Source organism: Polypterus senegalus, chromosome 1 (assembly GCF_016835505.1).
Source record: "Polypterus senegalus isolate Bchr_013 chromosome 1, ASM1683550v1, whole genome shotgun sequence".
Lineage (NCBI taxonomy): Eukaryota > Metazoa > Chordata > Cladistia > Polypteriformes > Polypteridae > Polypterus > Polypterus senegalus.
In genome coordinates this window covers 126,916,234-126,942,315 of record NC_053154.1, presented here as the reverse complement: position 1 = coordinate 126,942,315, position 26,082 = coordinate 126,916,234, and the positions used below count along the sequence as shown (strand labels likewise).

General features: G+C 40.0%; 1 protein-coding gene across 1 annotated transcript; it reads right to left on the bottom strand.

The window, feature by feature from the left end:
• Positions 1–20,819: 20,819 nt before the first annotated feature.
• On the bottom strand, positions 20,820–25,838 carry LOC120534803 (protein ZBED8-like). Its single transcript, XM_039762365.1, has 2 exons — positions 25,699–25,838; positions 20,820–22,608 (listed from the first exon to the last, which is right to left on the bottom strand). The coding sequence occupies exons 1-2, from the start codon at positions 25,836–25,838 to the stop codon at positions 20,820–20,822; spliced, it is 1,929 nt and encodes a 642-aa protein (XP_039618299.1).
• Between the last annotated feature and the right edge of the window lie 244 nt (positions 25,839–26,082).

The window sequence follows — 26,082 nt, the reverse complement described above, 5'->3', positions numbered from 1 at the left end:
TGTGTTATATGGGGTAGCCGCTCTGGCTAGAAGTTAAGTATGGTGGCCAGGAATGGACTGACAAATAGAGAAAGCTGTAAAGTGTTGTACAACATGTCAACAGTCACGGCATGCACCATCAAGGGCACCACTTCACCCCGGGAATGGCCAGCTAAGGCTTGGTCTCGGATCCACATTGATTTTGCTGGACCATTTCAAGGAAGGGTCTTTTTTATTTTGGTAGATTCCCATTCCAAGTGGCTGGAGGTGTCTCTTCTATGCTCCATGTCTGCAAATGCTGCCATCGACACTTTGAGCCTTATCTTTGACTAGCAAAATACCCGCGCTTCGCAGTGGAGAAGTAGTGTGTTAAAGAAGTAATGAGAAAGAAAAGGAAACATTTTAATAATAACGTAACATGATTGACAATGTATGTTAAAGAAGTTATGAAAAAGAAAAGGAAACATTTTAAAAATAACGTAACATGATTGTCAACATAATTGTTTTGTGTATTTGGCAGCAGCGTTACAAAGTTGTTTCCGTCTAGCTGCATCAGAAAATGTACCACGACGTCTGACACGCCTCCTTTTTAGTGTTTTCTCACAGCTTGGATTGCAGCTATCATAATCGGTTTGAGTGTAAATATACATACATACATATATATATATATATATTGTGGTAGACCAGAGGAGGGCTTGTGCCTCCTTCAGACCGCGAAGGGGGCGTCCGTCCTGGTTATGTTGGGGGCCACGGGTACAGGGCTTGGAAGCCCAGCCCTGTAGGGACCCATGGTCACCGCCAGACGGCGCCCCGATGCCGGTTTACCCCGTGGGGTCTTTGGCCAGGGATGGAGCCCGGCCGGGACGCCTTGGAGGACCAGAGGATGGCTTGTGCCTCCTCCAGACCGCGAGGGGGCGTCTGTCCTGGTTAGGTTGGGGGCCACGGGTACAAGGCTTGGAAGCCCAGCCCTGTAGGGACCCGTGGCCACCGCCAGGCGGCGCCCCAGTGCCTATTGATCCGGGAGCCCGCCACTTCCGCCACACCAGGAAGTGCCGGGGGGAAGACGAAAGGGGACACACGGACGGCTTCCGGGTGCGCAGCCCGCACTTCCGCCACATAGGGGTGTGGCCAACGTTAAGTGCCGGGAAGCAGCTGGAGCCCATCCGGGTTCCCATAAAAGGGGCCGCCTCCCTCCAGTCATTGGTGGAAGTCGGGAGGCAGTAAGACGGAGCTGGAGAGAGGACAGGAGGCGGCCAGAGCAAAGGCACAGAGACTGTGGGCCCTGGACTTTTGGGGGATTCAGTGCGAGAGGCACTGGGGTTTGTGAGTGCACGTGACTTTTATATTGTAAATATTGTATATAATAAACAGTGTGTTGGATGCAAAAATGTTGTCCGTCTGTCTGTGCCGGGGCCAGCGTTCACTATATATATATACAGTAATCCCTCGCTATATCGCGCTTTGACTTTCGCGGTTTCACTCTATTGCGGATTTTAAATGTAAGCACATCTAAATATATATCACAGGTTTTTCGCTGGTTCGCGGATTTCTGCAGACAGTGGGTCTTTTAATTTATGCTACACGCTTCCTCAGTTTGTTTGCCCTGTTGATTTCATACAAGGGACGCTATTGGCGGATGGCTTAGAAGCTACCCAATCAGAGCATGTATTACATATTAACTCCTCAATGCTATAAGATATGCATCCCTCGCAGAGCTTGATTGTTTGCTTGTCTCTGCCTCTCTCTCACCCTCTTTGACATTCTCTGCGCCTGACGGAGGGGCTGTGAGCAGAGAGGCTGTTTGCTTAAAAGATACTGACGCTCCTCTAAAAAAATGCCGCTTTATTGCGGTGCTCAGCATATTTAAAAGCACACGTATTGATTTTTTGATTGTTGCTTTAATCTCGCTCTCTCTCTCTGACGTTCTCTGCGCCTGACGGAGGAGATGTGAGCAGAGGGGCTGTTTGCTTAGAAGATACTGGCGCTCCTCTAAAAATGCCGGCAAACTTAAAAGCACACGTATTGATTTTTTGATTGTTTGCTTTTCTTTGCGAGCTCTCTCTCTCTCTCTCCCTCTGAAATTCTCTGCTCCTGAAGAGAAGAAGATCTATTTGCATTCTTTTAATTGTGAGAAAGAACTGTCATCTCTGTCTTGTCATGGAGGACAGTTTAAACTTTGACTAAAGGGTGTTATTTCATGTCTAGAGGGCTCTAATAATGTTGACAGTGTGGGAGAGTTTATAAGGGCTTAAAATATATAAAAATTAACTACACAAACATATGGTTTCTACTTGCGATTTTTAGTCTATCGCGGGGTTCTGAGCATAACCCGCGATCGAGGAGGGATTACTGTACATATATATACATACATACAAATATATATATATACACATATAGATATACACATATATATATATACATATACATATAGATATACACATATATATATACATATACATATAGATATACACATATATACAGTAATCCCTCCTCGATCGCGGGGGTTGCGTTCCAGACCCCCCTGCGATAGGTGAAAATCCGTGAAGTAAAAACCATATGTTTGTATGGTTATTTTTATATATTTTAAGCCCTTATAAATTCTCCCACACTGTTAACATTATTAGAGCCCTCTAGACATGAAATAATACCCTTTAGTCAAAAGTTTACACTGTGCTCCATGACAAGACAGAGATGGCAGTTCTTTCTCACAATTAAAAGAATGCAAACATATCTTCTCTTCAAAGGAGCGCCGTCAGGAGCAGAGAATGTCAGAGAGATGACATGTCTATGTGAATGTCCAAATTTCTGCCTCTGGTAATGTGCCTTACCGGCATCACCAGCAATTAAAGAAAATAAGTTTTGTGTCCTCTGCAGTGTTATACTAGTATACGTGCAACGCCGGCTGTTTGACTTTAATAGTATTTTTCCAGGGCAGGAGACGCCACTCTTTGCAGACACGTTCACGTGATCAAAAGTCTCCGCGCTCTTTGGAGGTTATTCATATATATATAACTGATCACTCATTGGCCTCACTCACAGAGTGGAAGGGAAAAAAATAAAATGTAGTCTATAAGTTATTAAAAGTAAAACATTAACGTTTTAAGGAGTAAAGATACATTGAGCACCACTGGAGTGGTTTCGGGTAAGCTACATTTTAAAGACGGTAATCAGCAGCAATTAAAGAAAATTAAGTTTTGTGTCCTCTGCAGTGTTAAGACTATACGTGCAAAAGAAAGTGCAAAGCGCCTTGCCGGCACAACCATGCGCGCACGCCGGCTGCTTGACTTTAATAGTATTTTTGCAGGTCAGGAGACGCCACTTTTTGCAGACACGTTGACGTGATCAAAAGTCTCCGCGCTCTTTGGAGTACATTCATATATATATATATATATATATACTAATAAAAGGCAAAGCCCTAACTGACTGACTGACTGACTCACTGACTGACTCATCACTAATTCTCCAAGTTCCCGTGTGGGTAGAAGGCTGAAATTTTGCAGGCTCATTCCTTACAGCTTACTTACAAAAGTTGGGCAGGTTTCATTTCGAAATTATACGCGTAATGGTCATAACTGGAAAGTATTTTTCTCCATTTACTGTAATGGAGTTGAGCTCGAAAGCCGTGGGGGGCGGAGTTTCGTGTGACTTCATCACGCCTCCCACATAATCACGTGAACTGACTGTCAACGCAGTGCGTAGAAAACCAGGAAGACCTCCAAAAAGCGCTGAAGAAAACATGCAATATATAATTGAGAAGGCAGCGAAACAATAAGAAGCGAGCGAGTGACATATACTACCATATTCATGAGTGCTGCTACTTCGGAAAGAAAGCAAGGTGTAAACCTAAACTTTAAATTAAGTTCATAGACAGGCTGCCGCTGGCGTTTCTCATGCCCACAGGTGATGCGGGATACAAGTTTAATGAGAGGACACAGGATATAAACGAGAGTTTTGATCACTTTGTAACTAAGTTAAAATTACAGGTGAAGGGGTGTGCTTATGCAAATTCCGAGAGACTGTGTTTGTGGGGGATTGACAGTTAAGGCGGGTGGGGGAGTCACGTCATCATCTCCCCTCCCATTTATTTCATTTTGCTCTGAGCTGAGCTCCGCGGCTAACGCTGTCTTTCGAAGCAACTTCGTCGCACTGCCACCAAATACTCACAGAAAAATCCACAAGTTAATACACACGCTGTCTCTAGAGTTTCTCCACACTGAATCCTCCAGGCACTACTTACAAAAGGTTACATTGACAATCGCGTTACGTTATTTTTAAAATCTTTCCTTTTCTTAGCACAAGCACAGCTGAGAAGCTTCAATGCATGTGCTCCATAACTCGTTAAAAAATAATGCATTTAATCACACTTTGCATTACAAGCAAAGGGGAACTTTTGTCAATGCATGATTTCTTGGTACACTGATTACATTAATCAAGGAATCCCGATTCATTTTACCCTCGCACCACCTTGGTTTGAGAAGAAGTCTGAAAAAATATGAGGTTAACACAGAAAAACAGATCACCAATTCAAGCTTTATGAATAATCGATTCGTCATCAATAATTGTTTTGGTAAAGCCATACTCAGTGTAATCCTCCTTCCATTTTATAATTTTTCCGCCACTAGCCATGATTGAATCTTTCAGCATACAAATCCACAGTCAAGCTGTGATTGGGAGACCCACAATAAGAGTTGACAGAGATGAACACAGCAGTAATATGAGGTACTCGCTGGATTGAAGCTGTTGTCTTCTCTCAATTCTGTCAGAATATGCAGAAGTTTGGAGTGTGCTGGACATTGAGAGCTACAATTCCACAGTCTATAGTTGAGAAGTCAACAGCTGTGGTGTTCCAGTGTGCCCAGGATCCTGAAGTTGTGGTGTTCCAAATGCCAGGATGGAATAACACTTTTTGCCCTTTTCAGGTAATATTGTTTCAGTACAATAAACCAATCAGTGTCTAACTAGGAGGTTCTCTTTTACTTTCCTTAATTTTTATCCAAAACAAAGAACTGTCTTACTTTCTCTTTTAGCAAGGCCAAACAATATGCTTTCTCACAGATTTACATAGCAAAAGAATAAGCAAAAGGTAAGCAGTGAATAATAAACTGGAAAAGCAATCAATATAACACTAATAATAATAATTCAATATTTCATTGCAAGATATTTATATACTGTGCTGTGAAATGTTATTAAATTCACAGACCACAGTGATGCACTAAATCTTGTTGATGTTCACTTCTGCCTACAACCAGTACAATTATCTTAAACAGAATTTTTTTTATAATTTTAACTTCTAACTTAATGTTGCATATTAAAGTGATTTTGATGCTGCTTTACCCATTAAATGTTTCTTTGTATTTTGTTCTGGTTTAAATAATATAACAAAGCACTTAGGGATAAAAATGCAAAAAAACAAACCAAAACTAGAAGCTAAAATTGCAAATATCTCTACTGCCACTGTATATTTCCCAGGAGAGCTAATATATGCTGGTATAAAAGTGATCCACACAGCACAGAATATCAGGATGCTGAATGTGATGAATTTTGCTTCATTGAAATTATCTGGCAGTTTTCGACCCAGAAAAGCGAGAACAAAGCATAATGCAGCAAGTAGGCCTATGTACCCTAGAACTGCGTAAAATGCAGTTTTAGATCCAAGGTCACATTCTAATATGATGATTTCTGAGTAGTGCTTGAAGTTTTTGTTGGGAAATGGAGGAGATATCAATATCCAAAACAGGCATATTACTACCTGAATAAGCGTCAGAATGCAAACACTTAATCGCTGTTGCGTTCCTCCAAACCACTTCATGACGTTATTACCTGGCAGTGTGGCCCTAAAGGCCATTAATACCACAATAGTTTTTCCAAGAACACATGATATGCACAACACAAATGTGATGCCAAATGCTGTGTGGCGCAGCATACAAGACCAGTCAGTGGGCTGACCAATGAAAGTAAGAGAACACAGGAAGCAAAGCATTAATGAAAACAGGAGAAGGAAACTTAATTCCGAGTTATTTGCTTTAACAATAGGTGTGTCTCTCCTAAGGTAAAAGACAAATGCTATAGCAATTGTAAGAGAAGCTCCCAGCAACGCTAAAGTAACAAGCAATATCCCCATGTTTTCTTCAAATGACAAGAATTCAATATCCTTTAAAATACACATGACTTTTTGTTTATTTGCCATGTACTCCAATGGGCATTTCAAACAATCAGTAGAATCTGAAACAAAAGGTGAATACTGAATTTAGTGTCCATTTTAAAAAAATGCAGAGGATTTAAATAATACTTTAAATTTAATGAATTTAATTGGTTTGAAGTAAAAAGACAAAAAGGAAAACATGAAGAAGAGAACAAATGGCAGATCATGCCCATTTCTAAGTAATTTCACTCTGCGAAGAAGACTTAAATTTACACCTGCAAACTTTTCAACATTGTGTAATAGTCTTGGAATCAATCTTTAAAAAGTGATGGAAAAAAACATGCAAAAAGAAAAGGAAAAAGCATGCAAACAGAAAGCGTAAAAGACAACAGATAGAGGGTCAATCAGCACTCTTTGTTTGAGACTGAGATGATGAGTGAAGACACAAATTTCCTGAATAATGCTGTTACATGTCATTGGTGGTAGCTATCTACAAGATATAGATATTTGCCAGTCTCGGAAGAGAGTCAGTTGATTTGAAGGTCAAGCTGCTTTGATCAGTATCTCATTGACATGTAGCACTGTGATAACAGAACTGCCTGCTTCTTTTAAAAAAATTAATGTATTTACTTTATTTGAAAAATAACATGTTCTGGGTACATTGGTCTCTAATCCACAGACAGTGGTATCTGTACCTTTTCATATTAAGCAACAGTCCTACTGTTTAACACTAGAATCCCTGAAGCCTACCAAAAAGGTCTTAATGCCAGGGCCACTTAAATTCTTTCTCACCACTTCATCAGTGTCTTTGTTTTGCAAATGTGTCAATCAGCAGTGGCAGCAGGCAGCTGCTATTCCATCTCCCACCGACGCAGTTGAAGTGAGACAGAAAATTCTTAGAGTTTAAGTCTGTTTATATGGGTGTGAAGTGCCTTGAGTTGTATAGGGTGAATAATATAATGTTATTTGGAATACATACATTTCATGTGTGTTCCATTTTTACAATAATCTGGATAAATGTAGGATGATAGGAAATGTGAAGGAAGAAATGCTGAACAAATAACTAAAACAGAAACTTTTTTCATGTTATAGTAATAAAATGTTGACATGAAATGTATAATGTGTGAAGACTGAAGTTCAAATATCAAATACTTTCGCAAAAGGTATAACAAAACAAGTATGCCTTTACTCAAGAATATAATCAAAGATAAAGAAATGATTCAATTTACATGTTGCTGTCAATATGTGAAAACCAAAATCTATTTATCAATTGAGAGGCTTAGAAGTAAAAATGGCTAGAGGTTACAGACTCAAAGGAAATGTATGTTTTTATTATATAATAGTAATAATAACAGCAGTTCACTACTCATATCGGTAAATGCAACGAAGACCCAGGTTCAAACCCACAACCTTTTGATTTAGAAGCAGCCATTCTTACCTCAACACCAACCATGCAATTGATGTTCAGGTTTTTTTTTTACATATTGACAGCAACATGTAAATTGAATAAATTCTTTTTCTTAGATTATATTCTTGAATAAGGGCACACTTGTTTTGTTATACCTATTGTGAAAATGTTTATTTGATATTTGGACTTCAGTCTTCACACATTATACACTTCATGTTAGAATTTTATCATACTTATAAAATTCTGTTTTAGTTATGTGTTCAACATTTCTTGCCTCACATTCCCTGTCGTGTTACATTTATCCAGATCATTATAGACACAGAACACACATGAAATGTATGTATTCCAAATAAAGATATATTATTTACCCTATACAATTCAAGGCATCTCACACCAGGATAAACAGACTTGAGCAGGGAGAACTTCAGTTGCGTCGGTGGGGGATGTGACAGCAGGCTGCTTACTGCTTGTGCTGATTGATACATTTGCAAAACAAAAGACGCTGATGAAAGGGTGCGAAGGAATTTAAGGTGCAACTTTAAAGTTACAAGTTTTTTCGTTGGCTTCAGGAATTCTAGTGCTAATCAAAGAAAATGTGTATACACTAATATTAAGCAAAGAAATTGGTATGTACCATTATTTCACTAATTGACATGTTGATCTAGGTAGGGATGGAAGCAGTTATATACCTCTGAGCAAATCAAAATTAAATCAAATGTGGTCATAGATTTCTAACTGCTGCCTGCTTCTTGTATGCTTTTGGCACCTTGCTGTTGCAGCTACTCTCTAAAGCAACAATGGTTTGTACCTGATCCAGCCTGCCCTAGGTCTAAAGCTGGTAACTCTTAAATTTAATCCATCCATCCATTATCCAACCCGCTGAATCTGAACACAGGGTCATGGGGGTCTGCTGGAGCCAATCCCAGCCAACACAGGGCGCAAGGCAGAAAACAAACCTTGGGCAGGGTGCCAGCCCACCACAGGTCACACACGCAAACACCAAGCACACACTAGGGACAATTTAGGATCGCCAATGCACCTAACCTGCATGTCTTTGGACTGTGGGAGGAAACCCACACAGACACAGGGAGAACATGTAAACTCCACACAGGGAGGACCTGGGAAGCGAACCCGGATCTCCTAACTGCGAGGCAACAGTGCTACCCACTGCGCCACCATCCCATCTTAAATTTGATAATTTAATAAAATTTACATTTAAAAATTTTAGTTAAATCCTTCTATTTAACCAAACCCACTTATATGATTATATAGTCACTTTCCAAGCTCAAACTTAGAATGAACACTGAATAGCATGGCTGTCCATAAAAAGCCATCCACACATGTAACAGTCAGAGTCAACAAACAGTTTAACACATGCCTTTGAGATATACCAGGAAATTAAAATACCTAGAAAAGACCCACATGAATGCAAGAAGAATGTACAAACTGATTTCTGGCTAGCATATTTCTAGGACATTTGATCAAGCTGTTACAATGTATGGTGCTAAGCTTAACTATTCACATGGAATGTTGAGCCTTGATATATAATTTATTAAGTTGTTAATACTTAGGAGTGCTGAAAATCTGTTCTCAATGAACCTTAAATTATGACAATTTACACAATTGTTAATAGATTTTATTTAAAAACATAATTCTTTCTTAATGTCTAAATGTTCTATATACTTTGTACTGCAGCAAAATAAGCTATATATTGTATAAGTATATATTGGGTTGGTTGTTTTATAATTAACTAATTAATTAATTAATTCGTTTGTTTGTTTGTTTATTTAAACTCACCTGTTGTGTTGCTAATTTCTCCTTCTGCACATGATATGCAGTCAAAGCAACAAGCAGGCTGTCCTTTACGAACTGCTTTTCGAGTGCCTGGTTGACAGGTTTCACTGCACACTGATTTGGGGACCTTAAATACAATGGATAATGTTGTTGGAAATCTGTTCAGCATGTTTATATTTTTTATTATTGAAGGTAAAAAAGCAGAAAGAATTATTTAAGCAGATCACTTGATGTTGCAAAACTGAGAATATACTTCATAGCTTATTGATCAACACATTTTTTTCTATTTATATAGCCAGCTGTTAAGAGGTACAATGAAGAATACTCCATATTTTTAACAAAACTGTTATTTACAGTTTAACTTTAATTAACACCATCTTCTAAGTCTGAAATCTACAACAAAATGTTTATAGGTTTGTTATTATTGATGTATTTTAAATGTTATTCCAAAAGTTTTTCACCTGTTTTGATTCCCCAGCCCAAACAATGCGGTCATAATCAACTACAAACTGCTGTTCATCAGGCAAAAATGCATAGTGTGCACCAACTGCTACAAATTCTATCATGCCTTCTTTATTTAACTGCCAGTTTATTAGGTCATATGTTTTGCCTTGTAATGTAGGATCGCCATTTTTATCAAAGTAAAAGCTGTCGCCTTCATTTGTTGTGAAAGTCACATTTTTCAGATAAGAAAGCACCTATCAGAGACAAGAAAAGAGACAATTCTTAATGTTAGTTCATTTTGAAGAAATATGTTAAATATATACATTAGCTTTTAATGGAGAGTCTATTATTGGCCACTAATGAGTAAGTGAATTTGAGTATGTGCAAGAATGTGCCCTCTGATGGACTGGAGATCTGTCCTGCCTTGTGAAATACACAATTCAAAGATACAAATGGCTCTTTACCTGATTTGGTTCAATCATCATATTCTTAGAACATGCTTTGTTAGCAAGTGTTGTTTCTAAATGTTGGCATCCCAGTAGGTTATGCAGTGCATATGCTACCCCATAAGTGGCTGTATAAGCATTACCACAAAAACCATTATTAGACAAATCTGTGTAGGGGTTATTTATTTCTTTTAAATCCTCAGATCCTGTGCATTTGGGAAGCCCGAATACATTATCTTGATTAGAAAGGGAACAGTTAAAGAAAAATTCCCAGAATTCATTTGTGCCAGTGTTCCCAGTAATATCTGATGGGCGAACATTCACTAAAAAATCTTTCCAACCAGGTATAAATGAGTTTTTAAGTGATGTACCAATTGCTCCATTTAAAAGTTTGTAGTGTTCATTATATAATGGATTTCTGTTTGACATCCATGACTCTGTACCAATCCACTGATATCCCGTAACATTATATCTGAGAAGGTCAACAAGAAGATATTCCAAATCACTGAAAGTAATGAAAGTCACAATCACCTTTGAGGTGGATCTCTTTATGGTATCTACAACTTTAAGAAATTTCTCTTTTGGATAAGTTCTGTAAACAGCCTCTGAATACTCAATGCAAATTCCCTCTTGCTGGGCCATCTGTAGAAATCCCGCCATGCCGTAGTTACCATAATCTGTATCACTTCTCAAAGCACCAACCCACGTCCAACCAAAATGTTTTACAAGCCACACCAGAGCTTTGCTTTGATAGTAATCACTTGGTACGGTCCTGAGAAAAGTGGGATAGAGATTTTTATTGCTGAGGCAGACACAGCTTGCACCATGACTGATCTGCACAAAACGAGAAATAAAAGAAACAAAACAATGGAAACTATTTTTCTTTAGCAACCTACTAGTGGTTATCATGGCTTAAATGTCAATTTGTACCATAGCTGTACTACTGGATGTGCTCTTGCTATTCAGAAATATTTGGATTGTGTTTTCAAACATGCTTAGCATCTTCACATTTCTTGCAAAAAAAATATTTTAAAATAATAGTGGCACTTTCATAGTACAAAGATTTTTAGGTTCATTTTATAAGCAAATTATAGAAAGAATATTTTGCATATTTTTAGGTTAACTGAGTAATTTATTAAACTGATATAATAATTTACTATTCTAATCTAATCTAATAATCTAATATTTTAAAAACTGTATTATGTAGAAATTGATTGTTATGTAGAGATTTAATGCTATTAACATTTAAACAGTTATTTAAACATTCTCACCACAGGCATGTTAAATGGTCCAAGAGCTGTTGCGACTCCCATAACTGGGCTTGAATTTTGCTGCCCAATAATAGCAAGAACGTTAGAAGACTTAGCACAAGGCTTGTTGTCTCTCAGTTCTTCTTCTGAACCACTCAGTAAAGCCATTGCCATTTTAAGAGCCACTCGAACGTCTCTGCAGGTATCATAAATCTTATAGCCCAGACTGATTCCTGGCAGTATGTCTGTTCTGTTGTTAATTTCTCCAACTGCAAAAATAAAGGTTTGTGCACACTGAAGTTCACTGTAGTTCAAGCTGAAAAAAAAGTTAAAAATTAATACTTACACAGATGGAAAATCATAATTTTACACAGAATGTTAAAGTAAATATAAGGTTAATTAAAGTATAAATAGATTAAAAAACACATTGAAAAGTAGGCACACAAAAAATAACATACCGCGGTTGTTGACTCATTATATTAGTCATGAAAATATAAAGTATCGACTCTAATTGAACTTCTTTATCTGGAAGTAATGCTGAAATTTTATCAAGCATTTAGTCTTTTGCTGTTCAACTTAACTCAACATGAAATGAGTGATATTTTAGCTGCAAAATTAATTGTTCATTCTAACTTCTAGTTGAATATGTTTTCTTTACACACCTTACTTAGACTTCATATGAAAAAAACAGTCTATTTGGTCAAGGGAAAGCTAAAATATTTAATGATATTTATTTCAACTAATGGTAAGAATACACCATGTAACTTACATTTTGCATCTTGAGTCTTCTGGTACTTCGTTGAATGAAAGATTGACATCTATAGGGCTATCATGCAAAGAAAATATTCCTCCAATTATTATATCTCCATCTTTTGAAAAGACAGGTAGCTCTGTTTTTTTCCACTTCTTACAGAAAGGCTCTTGTGCCTTTGATGAAACCACAATTAGGACTACAAATGCTAATAACATTTTTTCATGAACTTTGATTGCTAATGATTCTCTTTATATACAGAGTTTGTTTTCAATTGCAGATTTTATTTATTTATTATTTCTTTCATTTATTAAACCATTGTAAAATTAAAATAGGATTTCACTGAGGTATTAGTTCCCAAGGTAAATCAAGCCTATGGAGATGTTAACTTTAGCACATAAATGTTTGTGCCACAGAATTTAAGCAGGTCCTATTTTATTTACTTTTTTAATTTAAAAATGTGTTAACAGCAATTGGAAACAATTTGTTGTTTTCAAGAGAGATTTCATTATGAATTTGATCATTCACATGACAATATGGTTTCTAGCAGAAAATGTAATGTTTTGACTGAATTTAAACTGAATTGGATTTTCTGAAAATTAAACATCAAACACTGTCTGATAATGAAATAACTTACTTCAGAATAAAAAAATGAATACCTTACAGCTTATCAACCTCCATCCTAAAGATTGTACAAACATATGTATCATTGTAAGCTTAACTATAAGCTTGATCAATAAAGAAGAAGAGAAACCTATTAGTTTCTTTAATTATTTTATTTCTTGAAATATTGAAAATAAATTATTAAACGTAAATTGTTCATTGATTTTTACCTTAGAAACATGGTGGATTATATATAGAATGAAACTGTGCAGATACACGATTCATTGCAACAGATCAGTGACCACATCATTGGCATATTGCCTGATATGAAACCAGCTTCAAACTTACTACTGCACCGATAGCTGAGATCTTCCAATGATAACTATAAAATTAATCCAAATGATCGACATGCAGCTCTCTGCTTGTGTTTGGTTTGTGGCTTTAATACTTCCTAAAGCCCTTTCTTTCCCTAGGGTTCAAGTCATACCTAAAAATAGAGCTTGTCTACTTTGGATTATTAAATGATCTATATATATATATATATATATATATATATATATATATATATATATATATATATATATATATTATTCTTTTACTTTCTTACTGTCAAACTAATTGAGATTTAAGATTAAAAAAGGAATCACTGCATGGATTTGGTTTCTCACTCTCTCTCTTTGTTCTTGGGTCCATTGTAAAGCGTTCACCTGAAAAGTTTTGAGAGCTAAACCACAGTTTGACTGTCCTGTACTAGCCAAGAAGACCAAACAATCAGAAGATTCCTGATGTGATAAAGCCCCACCTCTGTGCGAACCTTTTCTGGCTTTTCCACTACACAAATGGCACATGCCCATTAAAGAAACATTTTATTGACCAGTTCAGAAGCAATATACCACAGGGTTAACTTAACCTGGGCACTTTTGCCAGCCTATTTTATCTGAAGTACTACAACACGTAGCATCTTTGCGTTAAAAGCAAGAGGGGCACTCTCCCCCATCTTTCAGCATATGGTAGTGCTGTGCAAAACATAATGTCACACACGTGCAATTAGTAGGTAGCTAAAGGGCTTGAGTAATTGTAATACTACATCAGACCAAAGGGTGATGGAGTGTGCTGACTGTCTCTCTCAGCTTCTTGCAGACCATTCCCAGGAAATCACACCAGGTTATGGTGTTCGGCACCACTGATGACATCACTTCCGTTTTCAGCGCATCTGATGATGTTACTTCCGATCCCGAAGATGTCAAACAAAATGACATATTTTATTGCCTAACTAAAATGATTACAATATGCAGGGTTTCGAGGCAACCCAGGCCCCTTCTTCAGGCAAGACATAAAGGGGCCTGAGTTGCCTCGAAAGCTTGCATAATGTAATCTTTTAGTTAACCAATAAAAGGTGTCATTTTGCTTGACTTTTCACTAATCCCATGGGAAAATTCAAACACATACAGCAACAGACTTACAGGATAACTAAAATAGCCAAACTATCAATCAATCGATAAGCAAATATAAATATAATGTATATTGTGCAGATATTTTAAAAAGTTATTTCAAAAAGAACTTAACGAGTGCCCGTGGTGGAAGCATTAAATTGCCTGATAGCAGTGGGCAGAAAAGACCCCCAGAGGTGCATCTTAGCACACCATGGTGGAATGAGCCTGTGGCTAAAGGTACTCCAAGACAGTGCCTAATGGAGGGGATTTTTCATGATAGCATCCAATTTTGCCACAATCCTCTTTTTTACAACAGCTTCCAGTGTGTCCAGGGTTTGGCCTGTGATGGAACAGGCTGTCCTGATACGTTTGTTCAGGCATTGTGCTTCTTTTGTGCTCAGGTTGCTTTCCAAGGAGACTGCAGCATAGAACACAACACTGTTGTGTTAAGTTTTCACTTCTAGATGCCAAAGAAAGCTGTCCTACACATATCACATCATCTAAGATGAAAACAAAAAACATTAAAAATACCATATTCAACTTCCATCTGAATATTATTTGACAGTATGTTTCACTTGTCAAGAATCTTGATCATAAAAAAATTCGAAACAACTTGTTAATTGCAAAATAAGACATTTTATTCTCTGTGGTTATTTTATTCACAGTAATATACACCACTCATCATCAAGCAATATTTATTTACACAGAAAAACTACCAGTGTTACTCTTATAGTGTCAAAGAAACACTTTAATGTGTTTACATATAGAAACCATGGCTCAATTTACAATTGATGTTTAAAGTGTTAATTTACTACTGCACATTTTGGTTTGTAGGTAACATTTCTGTGTTCATGTTTATATCAATTGTTCTATTAAACGGCAACATGTTCAGTACGTAACACAGTTTAAACTATTAAAAGAAGTACCTAAATCTCTACGACCAATATATAATGTTTTCTTCCATATATATGGAATTTCATTTAATGATAGACACTCCTTCTCAAAATCTGATTTGGGCCATCTTGATCCATCTGCATTGCATAGTGTGTACTGAGCTTCATTTCTTTTGTCATCTTTCCAAAACATTTCTTTGTCTTTCTCTATTATATCATCATAACCATCCAATGGTTTAATTAAAAATTTAAGAGGCTCTTCTTCCAGCATTATCTTATGGTATTTTCCAGGGTTTTTGTTTGTTCTAGGTCTCCACTTCATTGCCATCACCTTCACCTTAAACAAAAATTGTATTTAGAACTTTGATATAAAATTCACAAAAGGTACTAAAAGTTAACTAATGTGCATAAAAAAGAAAACTGTATGATTAAGACAAGCAGTGTGGCATAGCAGTTAAGGCTTTGGACTTCAAATCCAGAGCTTGTCGGTTCAAATCCTGGTACTGACACCAATGTGTGACCATGAGGAAGTGACTTCACCTGCCTATGCTGCAAAAAACAAAAGTAATGTAACGAATTGTACCTCAGATGTTGCAAGTTGCTGGGATAAAGGCACAAGTCAAATAAATAAATATGTATTATACACATAGGAACTATTCATTCATTTTCAGTTAAGTCATCTGCAGCAAACCTTTGTAAATGAGGGTTTCTCCTTTTTAGATGCAAACTGTTTCTTCTTCACTGAGGTTTTCTCTTGGAGGGCTTTTTTCATTTCATTGAAAATTAAAGCAGCATCTGCCAAAATATGTAGCTTTCTTATTAATTTTTCAACATTGTGTAAAATAACTTCATAAAGTAACATAAAAGGTTTAAATACTGGTTATCCTTTTACACTAAAATATTACTAAACAGATACAAAAAAGTTAAATGCATATGTTGTTTTTCTTTAGGGAGATTAAATATTACTGAAGAAAGAAAAAAAACTATAACGGCCAAATGGGGCTATGCATATGAACTTAAAATGTTTAAATAAAACAGAAATATATACCTTATTTTTACTTCCTTGACTTGTGGAGGGCGTATCCTGTAGCAAAGCTCTAACTTTTTTCATGAAAGCCCCTTTCAGTTAATAAGCCTTAAAAACAGATGTAAAGGTATTGATAACAAGCTACGCAAACCCACCAAGACATGGAATCGTTTAGATCAAGGCGCTGCGTTACCTTCTTCCAGATCGGCCCTAAGGCGTTCATATTTTTCCAAAGCAGTTCTGGTCTCCATCGGCATCTGTAGTTGTGTCGAAAAACACCACCTCATACTATTAGTTAATGACTAACACATTTCTATATGTATTGTAAGCATACAATACAACTGATAATATGTTGCACTTATTTATCTAGTGTACCAAAATTTTCACGCGTTTAACGGCTGAAATCCGAAGTGGTTTCTGCCCTTCAAAATGAAAAAAGTTTGCGTTTACCTTTTTAATAAAAGGTAATCTTTTAAGCCTGATAAATCGCCCCGTAAATGCACACGTTTTAATGCACACGTGTTAATATGTATGCTTACACAGTATTAAAAGACACTCAACAATTAATGTCATTTAACTTCGTTCCCACATTTGAGTCGTGCTGTAAATTCTTACTGTGAAATATAATTGACAAATAATTCGGCTAATGAACTTGTGAAGAATGTGGAGCTGGAGTATTACATCACTTCATTAATGAAAATGCCGTAAAGGGGGGAGTGTGGGGGTTGACGGAGAGCTGAAGGCGGATGACAGAGATGGGTGGATGATGGAAAATGGACATTGGAGAACTGAGTGCGTACGGTGGTGGAAGGAGGGAGGAGAGGGGAGGGAGGAGGGGTGACGGGAGATTCCTCGCAGGAAGGAGGAATATTTTGTTGTAGATAGTAGGAAGGATGGAGTTTTCTCGGAGGGAGGAGGATGTCCTAAAATGGACACCATAAGTCAGAGCTGGGGTCAGAGACAGCACTATCTGCACTTATTTTTTTACAACTTTGCAATGATATAAGCCAAGATCCTTCTCGATATTGTTGGCAATGACATACCCAGGTCAGGGAACTCATGTATAAATGGTGCGTACACCCGTTTCCATGCTCACTTCAAGATGTATAAAGGCTAAACTTGACAGGGTCCCCCCTTGGGTGCACACTTTTCTGCTCGGTTTTGAAAACTGGTGGCACCCAACGTCAAAGCAGTGCTACTGTTTCTGTAGCCTACTTTTCTTTTCTAGATTCACATCTATGATTCGGGTTTTATCAAATATACAGAAATTAATTGCATATCGTTTTACAAATTTAATTCACTTGATTGTAATGATTCTGTAACCATATACAGTGGAACCTCGGTTCACGACCATAATTCGTTCCAGAACTTTGGTCGTAAACCGAGTTGGTCGTGAACCGAAGCAGTTTCCCCCATAGGATTGTATGTAAATACAATTAATCCGTTCCAGACCGTACGAACTGTATGTAAATATGTAAATATATGTAAAGATTAAGCACAAATATAGTTAATTACACCGTACAATGCACGGTGCAATAGTAAACTAATGTAAAAACATTGAATAACACTGACACAAAACACCCAGGCTCCCTGCTCAGCTACACAAGCAGGCTCGCTCTCTCTCTCTCTCTCTCTGTAGCGCGCACACACACACACACACCACCATTCCAAAAAGAAAGTTCTTGTGACCCAACCCTTCGTGTTTGCCCTCCAAATTACTGGCATTCTGGCTTTCTTTACATTGTGCTGCTTGAAAGCACGAGGGTTCTCAAATTGGTAAATGAGTAAAGTGGTAAACAGTTTTTCCACCTCTTCCAGCACTTGAAGCCTCTTCCTGGTTAACGCTGTAACTCCTTTTGCAATATCACCTGCTTTAATAGATTCTTTCTGTTTAGAATAGTCGAAATCGTAGATTTTGACTTCTTGTACTCGGCGGCAAGATCAGTAACATGAACATACACTCAAACTTTTCAATAATTTCTTTCTTTACTTCGATTTCAATTTTCTTCAAAACTTTCTTCTCACCACTCTTCACTTGCTTAGAAGCCATAGTTAACTGCAAAAGCACACAAAATACAGTAGAGCACAAAGAGAGCTCAAGTAAAGCATGCACGTCTGACTGAGAACAATGAACCAGCCAGGCAGGCAGGCACGTGGCTCCTCTCTCTCTGCTGTACCCCCTCCCCCCTGTCAGTAGCAGGCAGGCAGGCACGTGGCTAGCTCTATTTCTCTCTCTCTCTCTCTTTTAGCAGCAGGAAGGCACGTCTGACTGAGAACAATGCAACAAATCATAGGCACGCACAAACCGAAAGGGAAATTGACTTTGTTCGTATACCGAGTGTGTGGTCGTGAACCGAGGCAAAAGTTTGGCGAACATTTTGGTCGTGAACCGAGTTGTACGTGAACGGAGACATTCGTGAACCGAGGTTCCACTGTAATGGTTCACAGAATAGCCAAACTATTCCAACTACCATGGCTGCTTTAGTGTTGTTAGAAGACATCGCCAATGGAAGAATTAAAAGAGATTGCATAGTTACAGATGATGACAACTGGCTTCTAAGTCAATTTCGATTTACAACAGCTATCCTCTGCATGCTGAAATGGTGCCGGCTTTACAAAGATAGACTTTGAGGAATTGTGCTCTACCTGCTCCTTTGTAAGTTCTGTTCACTCTAGGATTTTTAGTCACCGGAGTTTTTCAACTTGAGCTTGTTGACCGATCGGGTATTTCACAATCATCACTGAGTTGCACCATTCCAGCTGTATAGGATGGTATTATACACTTGTCATCCAGATATATGATTTCCTTACACTGTGGTTGAACTGGCAAACATAAAAGCACAATTCGCAGCAACGTTCGGTTTTCCATATGTATTTAGAGTGTCAACTGCATGCACATTGCCATTGCACTGATGCTGAACCAGTTACATCTGCTAGGGATGAACCGCAAAAAGAATGAGATGACATTACATCATATATAATTTGTATGAAAACTTTTTATATAAATAAATGTTGTGCTGTTGTTGTTGTTGTTATATAGGTGGAAAACCTATAAAAATGCCAGCTTCACACAGTCGTAGGTGCTTTTTCCAGCTAGTGCGGCAGAAGGTAAGCAGTCCTTTTAAGGATAGCGAGTCACCTCAAAGTAAAGAGCAGAGAATCAGTCCGTTGTGACGTTCGGTGCCATCGCTGTGCTATAAAGGCACCTCCAGAGAATTAATTTTCTTATGTAAATAGAAAGCATTTCCACTCTATTAATGTGCTGCTCTATAGTGTCCAGAATGTGTGTCACAGTGTGCAAGCATGTACCTGAACAGATGCACTGTGATGAACCTGACCCACCAAATGATCAACCAGATCGGACAGCATTACAACTTTGTTTGAATTTAATTAGCTGAATGTAAAAACAGGTAATCAGATGCAGCATTTATTTTTTAACCAATTCATTTAATTTGTGGTCAATATCACATAGTACAGCACTTATATTCCTTAGTTCATTGGCCACATCTCTGACAGCATTCACTATTACATTTTGTGACTCTAGAACAGCGTCCATCACCACACAGCCAGATGGCCTCTGAGGGATTTTTGAGGCAGAGGTGTGTGTTCAGCCAGAAGACGTACTCTGCACAGTAACATCATCACTGCCTGACCATCGATGGTAGTCATTTTTTGTAATATGGTTTGAAACAGAATAAACAGATGGTGGACTGTGATTTGCATTTTTCACATCGACTGTGATATGTGACCCCTTCCTTTTTCTTTTGCGACTTTCTGAACTTGATCTATCAAGTGTATCCACCATGCTTTTATTTCTTATAGCACTGCGTAAGCCAACAATTGTATGTTTTTTCTTGCATTCACTTTGCATTCGCAATTCTTCTTTTTTTCACTTTTCCATTGTTTTTTAACCAAACACTGAACGGAAGGTGATATTTATATTGATTAGGCACATTTCCACTTTTGTCTATATACCATATTTTAGTGTGAATTCTACACATGGCATTATACAGGTGAGTTAGGCAGATTAGAGTCTTCAGTTATAAGTGCTACTCTTTAAGTGCTTGAGCATCTCTCTTTTTCTCACATTCACACACGTACATACAGACAATATGGCTTCTTAGGATGATTCTTCCTTTTTGCCAGCATCCGTCTTCTAGGTGTGTGACCCCATCAATATTTTTAAGCCAAAAATTATAACTGTAGCCTGTGTCTCCTAAAAACTTTTCTGATGACTTGCTTTTTGCATACGTACTGAAAATAGTCTATATTTTTGTATTTAAATAAAGTAAACAGAGATGTGTTGGGGCTACAACGATTTAAGTAATACACAATATTGAAGATTAGTCACACTCTAGTTGAACTAGGTAGAATAGCAAGAGTGCCTATTCAATGTTTAGCGTTTTGGTCAGTTGACAGGTCCTGCTAGACCAGGGGTCGGGAACCTTTTTGGCTGAGAGAGCCATGAACGCCACATATTTTAAAATGTAATTCCGTGAGAGCCATACAATATGTTTAAAACTAAATACAAGTAAATGTGTGCATTTTATGTAAGACCAACACTTTTAAAGTACAATAAGTCTCTGAATTCTTTTTAATAACGTTGTTATGCTGTTGCTAACCAATGATGAATAAAGTACTTCTTACATTTAATGCGACTTCTGGTGCTGCATGGTTTTGCTGATGGCTTTATAGTCTGGTTGATATGTGGTGAGGTTAAGCTTCATGCAGGCGCTGAGACTTCCATCCGTTAAACGTGATCGTAGGTTGGTCTTAATGTTCTTTAGATGTGAGAAAGACTGCTCACATGCATACGTAGAGCCAAACATTGTCAGTACAGCAGTACTCACACGCTGCAGTGTGTGGTATGTGACGGGAAGCGCATTCCAAGTTTTGACAATCAGCTGGTCCGCGGGTTGAAATTTTTTCATTTCTCCCCACTTGTGTTTGCTCGCCAACTCTGCTTGCTGTTGTGCAAGTCTTTCCAAATCTTCATTCAGTGACTTGAACTTATTCACCCACATGTCTGAGGCCTTCAGGTCAGCAACTTGTAGCTCAAAATCTCTGACGGACACACCAGGGATGTAACTCAGGTCGGCGCTGTCCACTGCACACTCGTGTGTATGGGTGATGAACTTAAAAAAACGAGTGCGCTCACGAAATTCTCCAAAGTGCGCTTTGAATGACTGCAGGAGATTAGATGTGAAGCCCGCTAGCTGCTGAAGATCAAGATGTTGAGCAGGGTCACTTGCTGTGCACGCATCTTTAAACTCTCCCAGTTTTTCAAAGTGTAGTAAACGACCTGTTTCAATGTCGGTGATGAAGAGTTCTAGCTTGTTTTTAAATACAAACACTGCTTGTTGAAGGGATAAGACTGTATTTCCAACGCCTTGCATTTTCACATTGAGCTGGTTCAGATGTTCAGTCATGTCCACGAGATAGTAGAACTTCAGGAGCCACTCAGTGTTAGCTAACTCAGGATGCTCGACGTTTTGAAGAAAAGTCCGGATTTCGCTCAGACAAGCCGCGGAACGGCTGAGCACCTTCCCTCTTGACAACCAACGCACATTGCTGTGCAGAAGCAGACCAGGATAATTATTCCCAACTTCAACCAGCAGTGTTTTAAACTGGCGATCATGTAAAGCTTGGGCAACAATACAGTTGACCACCCGAATGACCAGATACATCACCTCACCAAGCTGCTCGCCACACATCTGAGCACAAAGCGCCTCCTGATGTAGGATGCAGTGAAAACTTAGGATGGGTCTCTTTTCATGTTCATGAAGAAGCGCTACGAATCCTCTGTTTTTCCCCAACATGCACGGAGCACCATCAGTACACACCGAAATAAGTTTATCCATCGGTAGATTTTTTTCTTTAGGGAGCTCAGTGAAAGACTTGAATAAATCCTCCCCTCTTGTTGTCCCTTTCATAGGCAAAACAGCAAGACTTTCCTTACGTAGTGTGTCACCGACAGCATACCTTGCAATCACGCTGAACTGGAATAAATGCCTTACGTCTGTTGACTCATCCAAAGCGAGAGAAAAGAATGGTGCTGCATTTATGTCCTTCACTTGTGTTGCCTGAATTTGATTTGCCATCATGATGGTACGATCGTGAACAGTTCTTGCCGGAAGAGGCATGTCTTTTATTCGTTTGATTATCTTGTCTTTATCCGAAAAGTCGTCAAAAAGTTCATTGGCAACATCAAGCATGAATGTTTTGGCATATTCCCCATCTGTGAATGGCTTTCTGTTTCTCACAATTGCTAAAGCACCAGCAAAGATAGCCAAATTCCAGTCACCTTGTTGGGTACAAACACGGAGTTGCTGCTGACTAGATTGCACTCTGCACAGTAGCTCTTGACATGCTTTCTTCCTGCTGTCCCCTGCAGGATATTTCGATGCAAATGTAGTCGTGTCGAAGTGCCACTTTATACTTGACCATTTCACCGAACAATTTTATCATTGCATATTAGACACACTGCAGAACCTGCTCTCCCCACAAAGGTGAATTCCTCTGTTCATTCCTGCTGAAAAGTATGATACTCCTCATCTTTTTTTCTTTTAGCCATCTTCTTCGATAAAAGGCTTTCTGCATATTAGCTAGCTGACTACTTGATTAAAAGGAGGGAAGTTTACTTTCTGACCTCACAACGACCTATGTATGTTACACATTATCCAATAAAAATTTGGTGTTGTCCCGGAGGACAGCTGTGATTGGCTGCAGCCACCCGCAACCATGAACATGAGCGGTAGGAAATGAATGGATTGAAATACATGAGAATGTTTCATATTTTTAAAGTTATTTTTTTATTAAAGATTTGTCTTAGAGCCAGATGCAGCCATCAAAAGAGCCACATCTGGCTCGTGAGCCATAGGTTCCCGATCCCTGTGCTAGTCATTGTTGGGAAGGATGGAGATTAAAATGGACTACATGAATAAACATTCCACACTCTTATTACACCTTGAGTGTACCCTTAATATAGCCTGTGTAAGAGACTCAACACACCTGCATGTGCAACAATATATACTGTACATCAAAGACAGGTAATAGAATTAATTAAAAAAGTTTTGGTATTTCTTGATCAGTATGTGCCTTCAGTGCATTTCTTCTGCATCCTCTTTTGTCTGAACCCTTCTTGATTGGTGCTTTCTTTACTGAGCGCATTCCAATTAAAATCTGCTTCACAGACTCTGCCATTTTAAGGCACATTGCTTACCTCTTTTCCATTTTTTTTACTTCCAGTCCTTGAAATTGACTCTAGCAGCATTCTTCCTCCATCTTTACTCCTCCCACTTCCTCTATTGATCACATCACCAAAGTAAAACTGACCAATCAGATTGCTTTGAGGGACAGGGCACACACACAGACCTTAGCATTTTATTATATAGTAGATATACAGTATATATTTAGTGTCCACTATGTGATCATTCTACCACATTTATAGGGACTGATTCAAAGGGGACAGATGTAGTGTTTGTGTATGCACAGAAAGGCGCAAACCTGTTTTATCTTCAAAGTCAGGAGAGTGAGAAGTCCAGAAGATGATCCCTGATCCCAGCTAAGCACTGCCCTTAGTCTCATTGCAACCTGATAGAAACACCTCAGCACTGATATTCTCCTGACACTATAGATAGATAGATAGATAGATAGATAGATAGATAGATAGATAGATAGATAGATAGATAGATAGATAGATAGATAGATAGATAGTACTTTATATGTCCCAAAGGGAACATTTTATGAATAGGTTTGTCCTCTTTTGGTTCTCTCTTGTGGTCTTCACTATAGATATGAGAAAAGTATTGTAACGGAGCTCATAGTTTCATTTTCCATCACATTTATACCTTTATAGTGTCCCTGGAAACAATGTCACCACTTTTGGAGTGATGTCTTTCTGTGTTTCAGGATATGAGTTTTTGGACATGATAACTCCAGTTATTAGCATTGTAAATGTTGTAAAAGGCGCTATATAGCGCCCGACCCGGCACAGACCACGCAGAGGCAACGTGTACAAAACACACAGGCTTTTATTATTTTTCTTCAGCTGTGTGACACGTCTTCCCCGTGCCACACAGCCCAAACACAGTCCCAAAAGTACAAAGCCACAAACTCACTTCTCCACCTTCTCTTCCACCACTCCTCCGCAAGCTTAGTCCTCCTCCTCCCAACCCTGGCTCTCTGAGTGGTGGTGGCTGGGGCCTTTATAGCCCACCGGAAGCATTCCAGGTGATTAACCACCTGGTCCTAATTGAACTTCGGGTGGGGCTGGCTCGTCCAGCCAGGCTGTGGGAAGCAGGCAGCTCCCCCTAGCGGCCATGCTGGGCCCCAACCAAGCTGTGGAGGACTCCATCTCCCATGGAGCCCTGCGGGCGGTTGGGGAATCATCGTCGGCCAGGGAGGCTGCCACCAAGCGTCCCGGGGGAGGTATTGGACTGCCCATGGCGAATCCCCCGGGACAGAAGCAGCAGGGGCGTCCCTGCCGGGCATGGGACCTGGCTGTCCGTCACACTTCCCCACCCTCAGATGAGGCTTATGGGGCTCATAGGCCTGCCCCGCGAGGGCCGGTCCTCTCCAGGACAGGGAGTCGGCATCCTTGGCTTCATGGCTGCGCCCTGTAAAAACATAATGAACAGGTCTGGGGTGCTGCCCGGCGTCCCTGCCACTCGGGCGTCCTCCTTGGACAACCCCTCCAGACATGACCAGCGTGACCACAGGAATAACACAACCGACCCCTCCAGCTCGACCCTTGCGGGGAGCGGAAGCAGGCAGGAAACTCCTGCCCCTTTGCCCACTCGGGGAGGGCTTGTGAGGTGTTCGCCCCTCCGCAGTGTAGCCCTCCTGTACTGTCGCGCTTACGCTGCACCTTGTCAGGAGTCCCGACCTCTTTGTCCGGGTCCTCCTCTTCCTCTGGGGTGCAGTGACGGTCTGGAGACCCTGTGCCGCCTGCACCCCTTTAGGCGACCTCGAGACCGGTGCAGGCAGAGGGGCGGGGTTGTTTGGCAGCCAACATCCACCAGCTGCCTCTCCACGTTCCTCTGCCACCGTATCGGTCCACGGCGGCGTCTTGTGTAGTGGGCGGGCGACCTGGCAAGCAGCACTGATCATATCCGCAGCCGTTGCGCTCCGCCCCTTTCCTCTACGGCCCAGGCTTCACCTACCTGAACGCTGTGTCCTGCAGGCAGGAGGCTGGCGCCCCGTCTCTCCAGCCATTTAACAACGGCCGCCATCGGCGCCGATCTTCCAGTCAAGTCCTCCTTCGTCTCCTGCAGGACCTGAAAAACCTTAACTAAGGACTGCAGAGGAAGGAGAACATGTTTCAACTCCTCTATAGCCCAAGAAAAGTTAATGCGTTCGGTCGGCGCTGGAATTGAAGTCCCCTTGTTTCCTCCCACCGACCGCGAGCCAACAAGACCCTGCGGACCCTCCGCAGGTCCGTTTAAGGAGTCCGAGAGGCTCGGGAGAAGGTCCGTCACCCCCGCCTGCGAACTGTCCTCGGTGGGCGGCTGACACACTCCCCTTTACCTGTTTGGGAGGAGCTCCTGCTCCTCTAGCTGAGTCACCGCGCCGGGAAACTCCTCCGGGTTCTCCTCCTCCGGCTGACTGGCGGCCCGAAGGAAGACACAGCCAGCCTCGCTCTCCCGTCCGCCACGAACAGAGGCCATCTGCCCACCAACAGGTGGTTCGTCCCTCGGGGTCCAGGAGGTAGGCTGGCGCAAGCGCGAAAACCCTTCCGTGGCCCTTCCCTCTTGAGCCCGTCACCTACCTCCGGTTGTGACCCGTGGAAGCGGGCGGCATGCCGGTGTCTGGAGGCTGGCTTCTGTGTCCGCCCGGCTTTCTTTTTCCCCATGGCGCGGTGCCTGTAGGAGATCTTTGGCGGCCTCAGTTGTGCTGTGCTGTGCTGTGCTG

Coding starts and splice junctions, on each gene's coding strand:
- LOC120534803 (XM_039762365.1), bottom strand. CDS start 25,838: ATGGCCTCTGTTCGTGGCGGACGGGAGAGCGAGGCTGGCTGTGTCTTC. Junction 22,609..25,698: donor CAGGAGCTCCTCCCAAACAG/GTAAAGGGGAGT, acceptor GAAATGGTCAAG/TATAAAGTGGCACTTCGACA.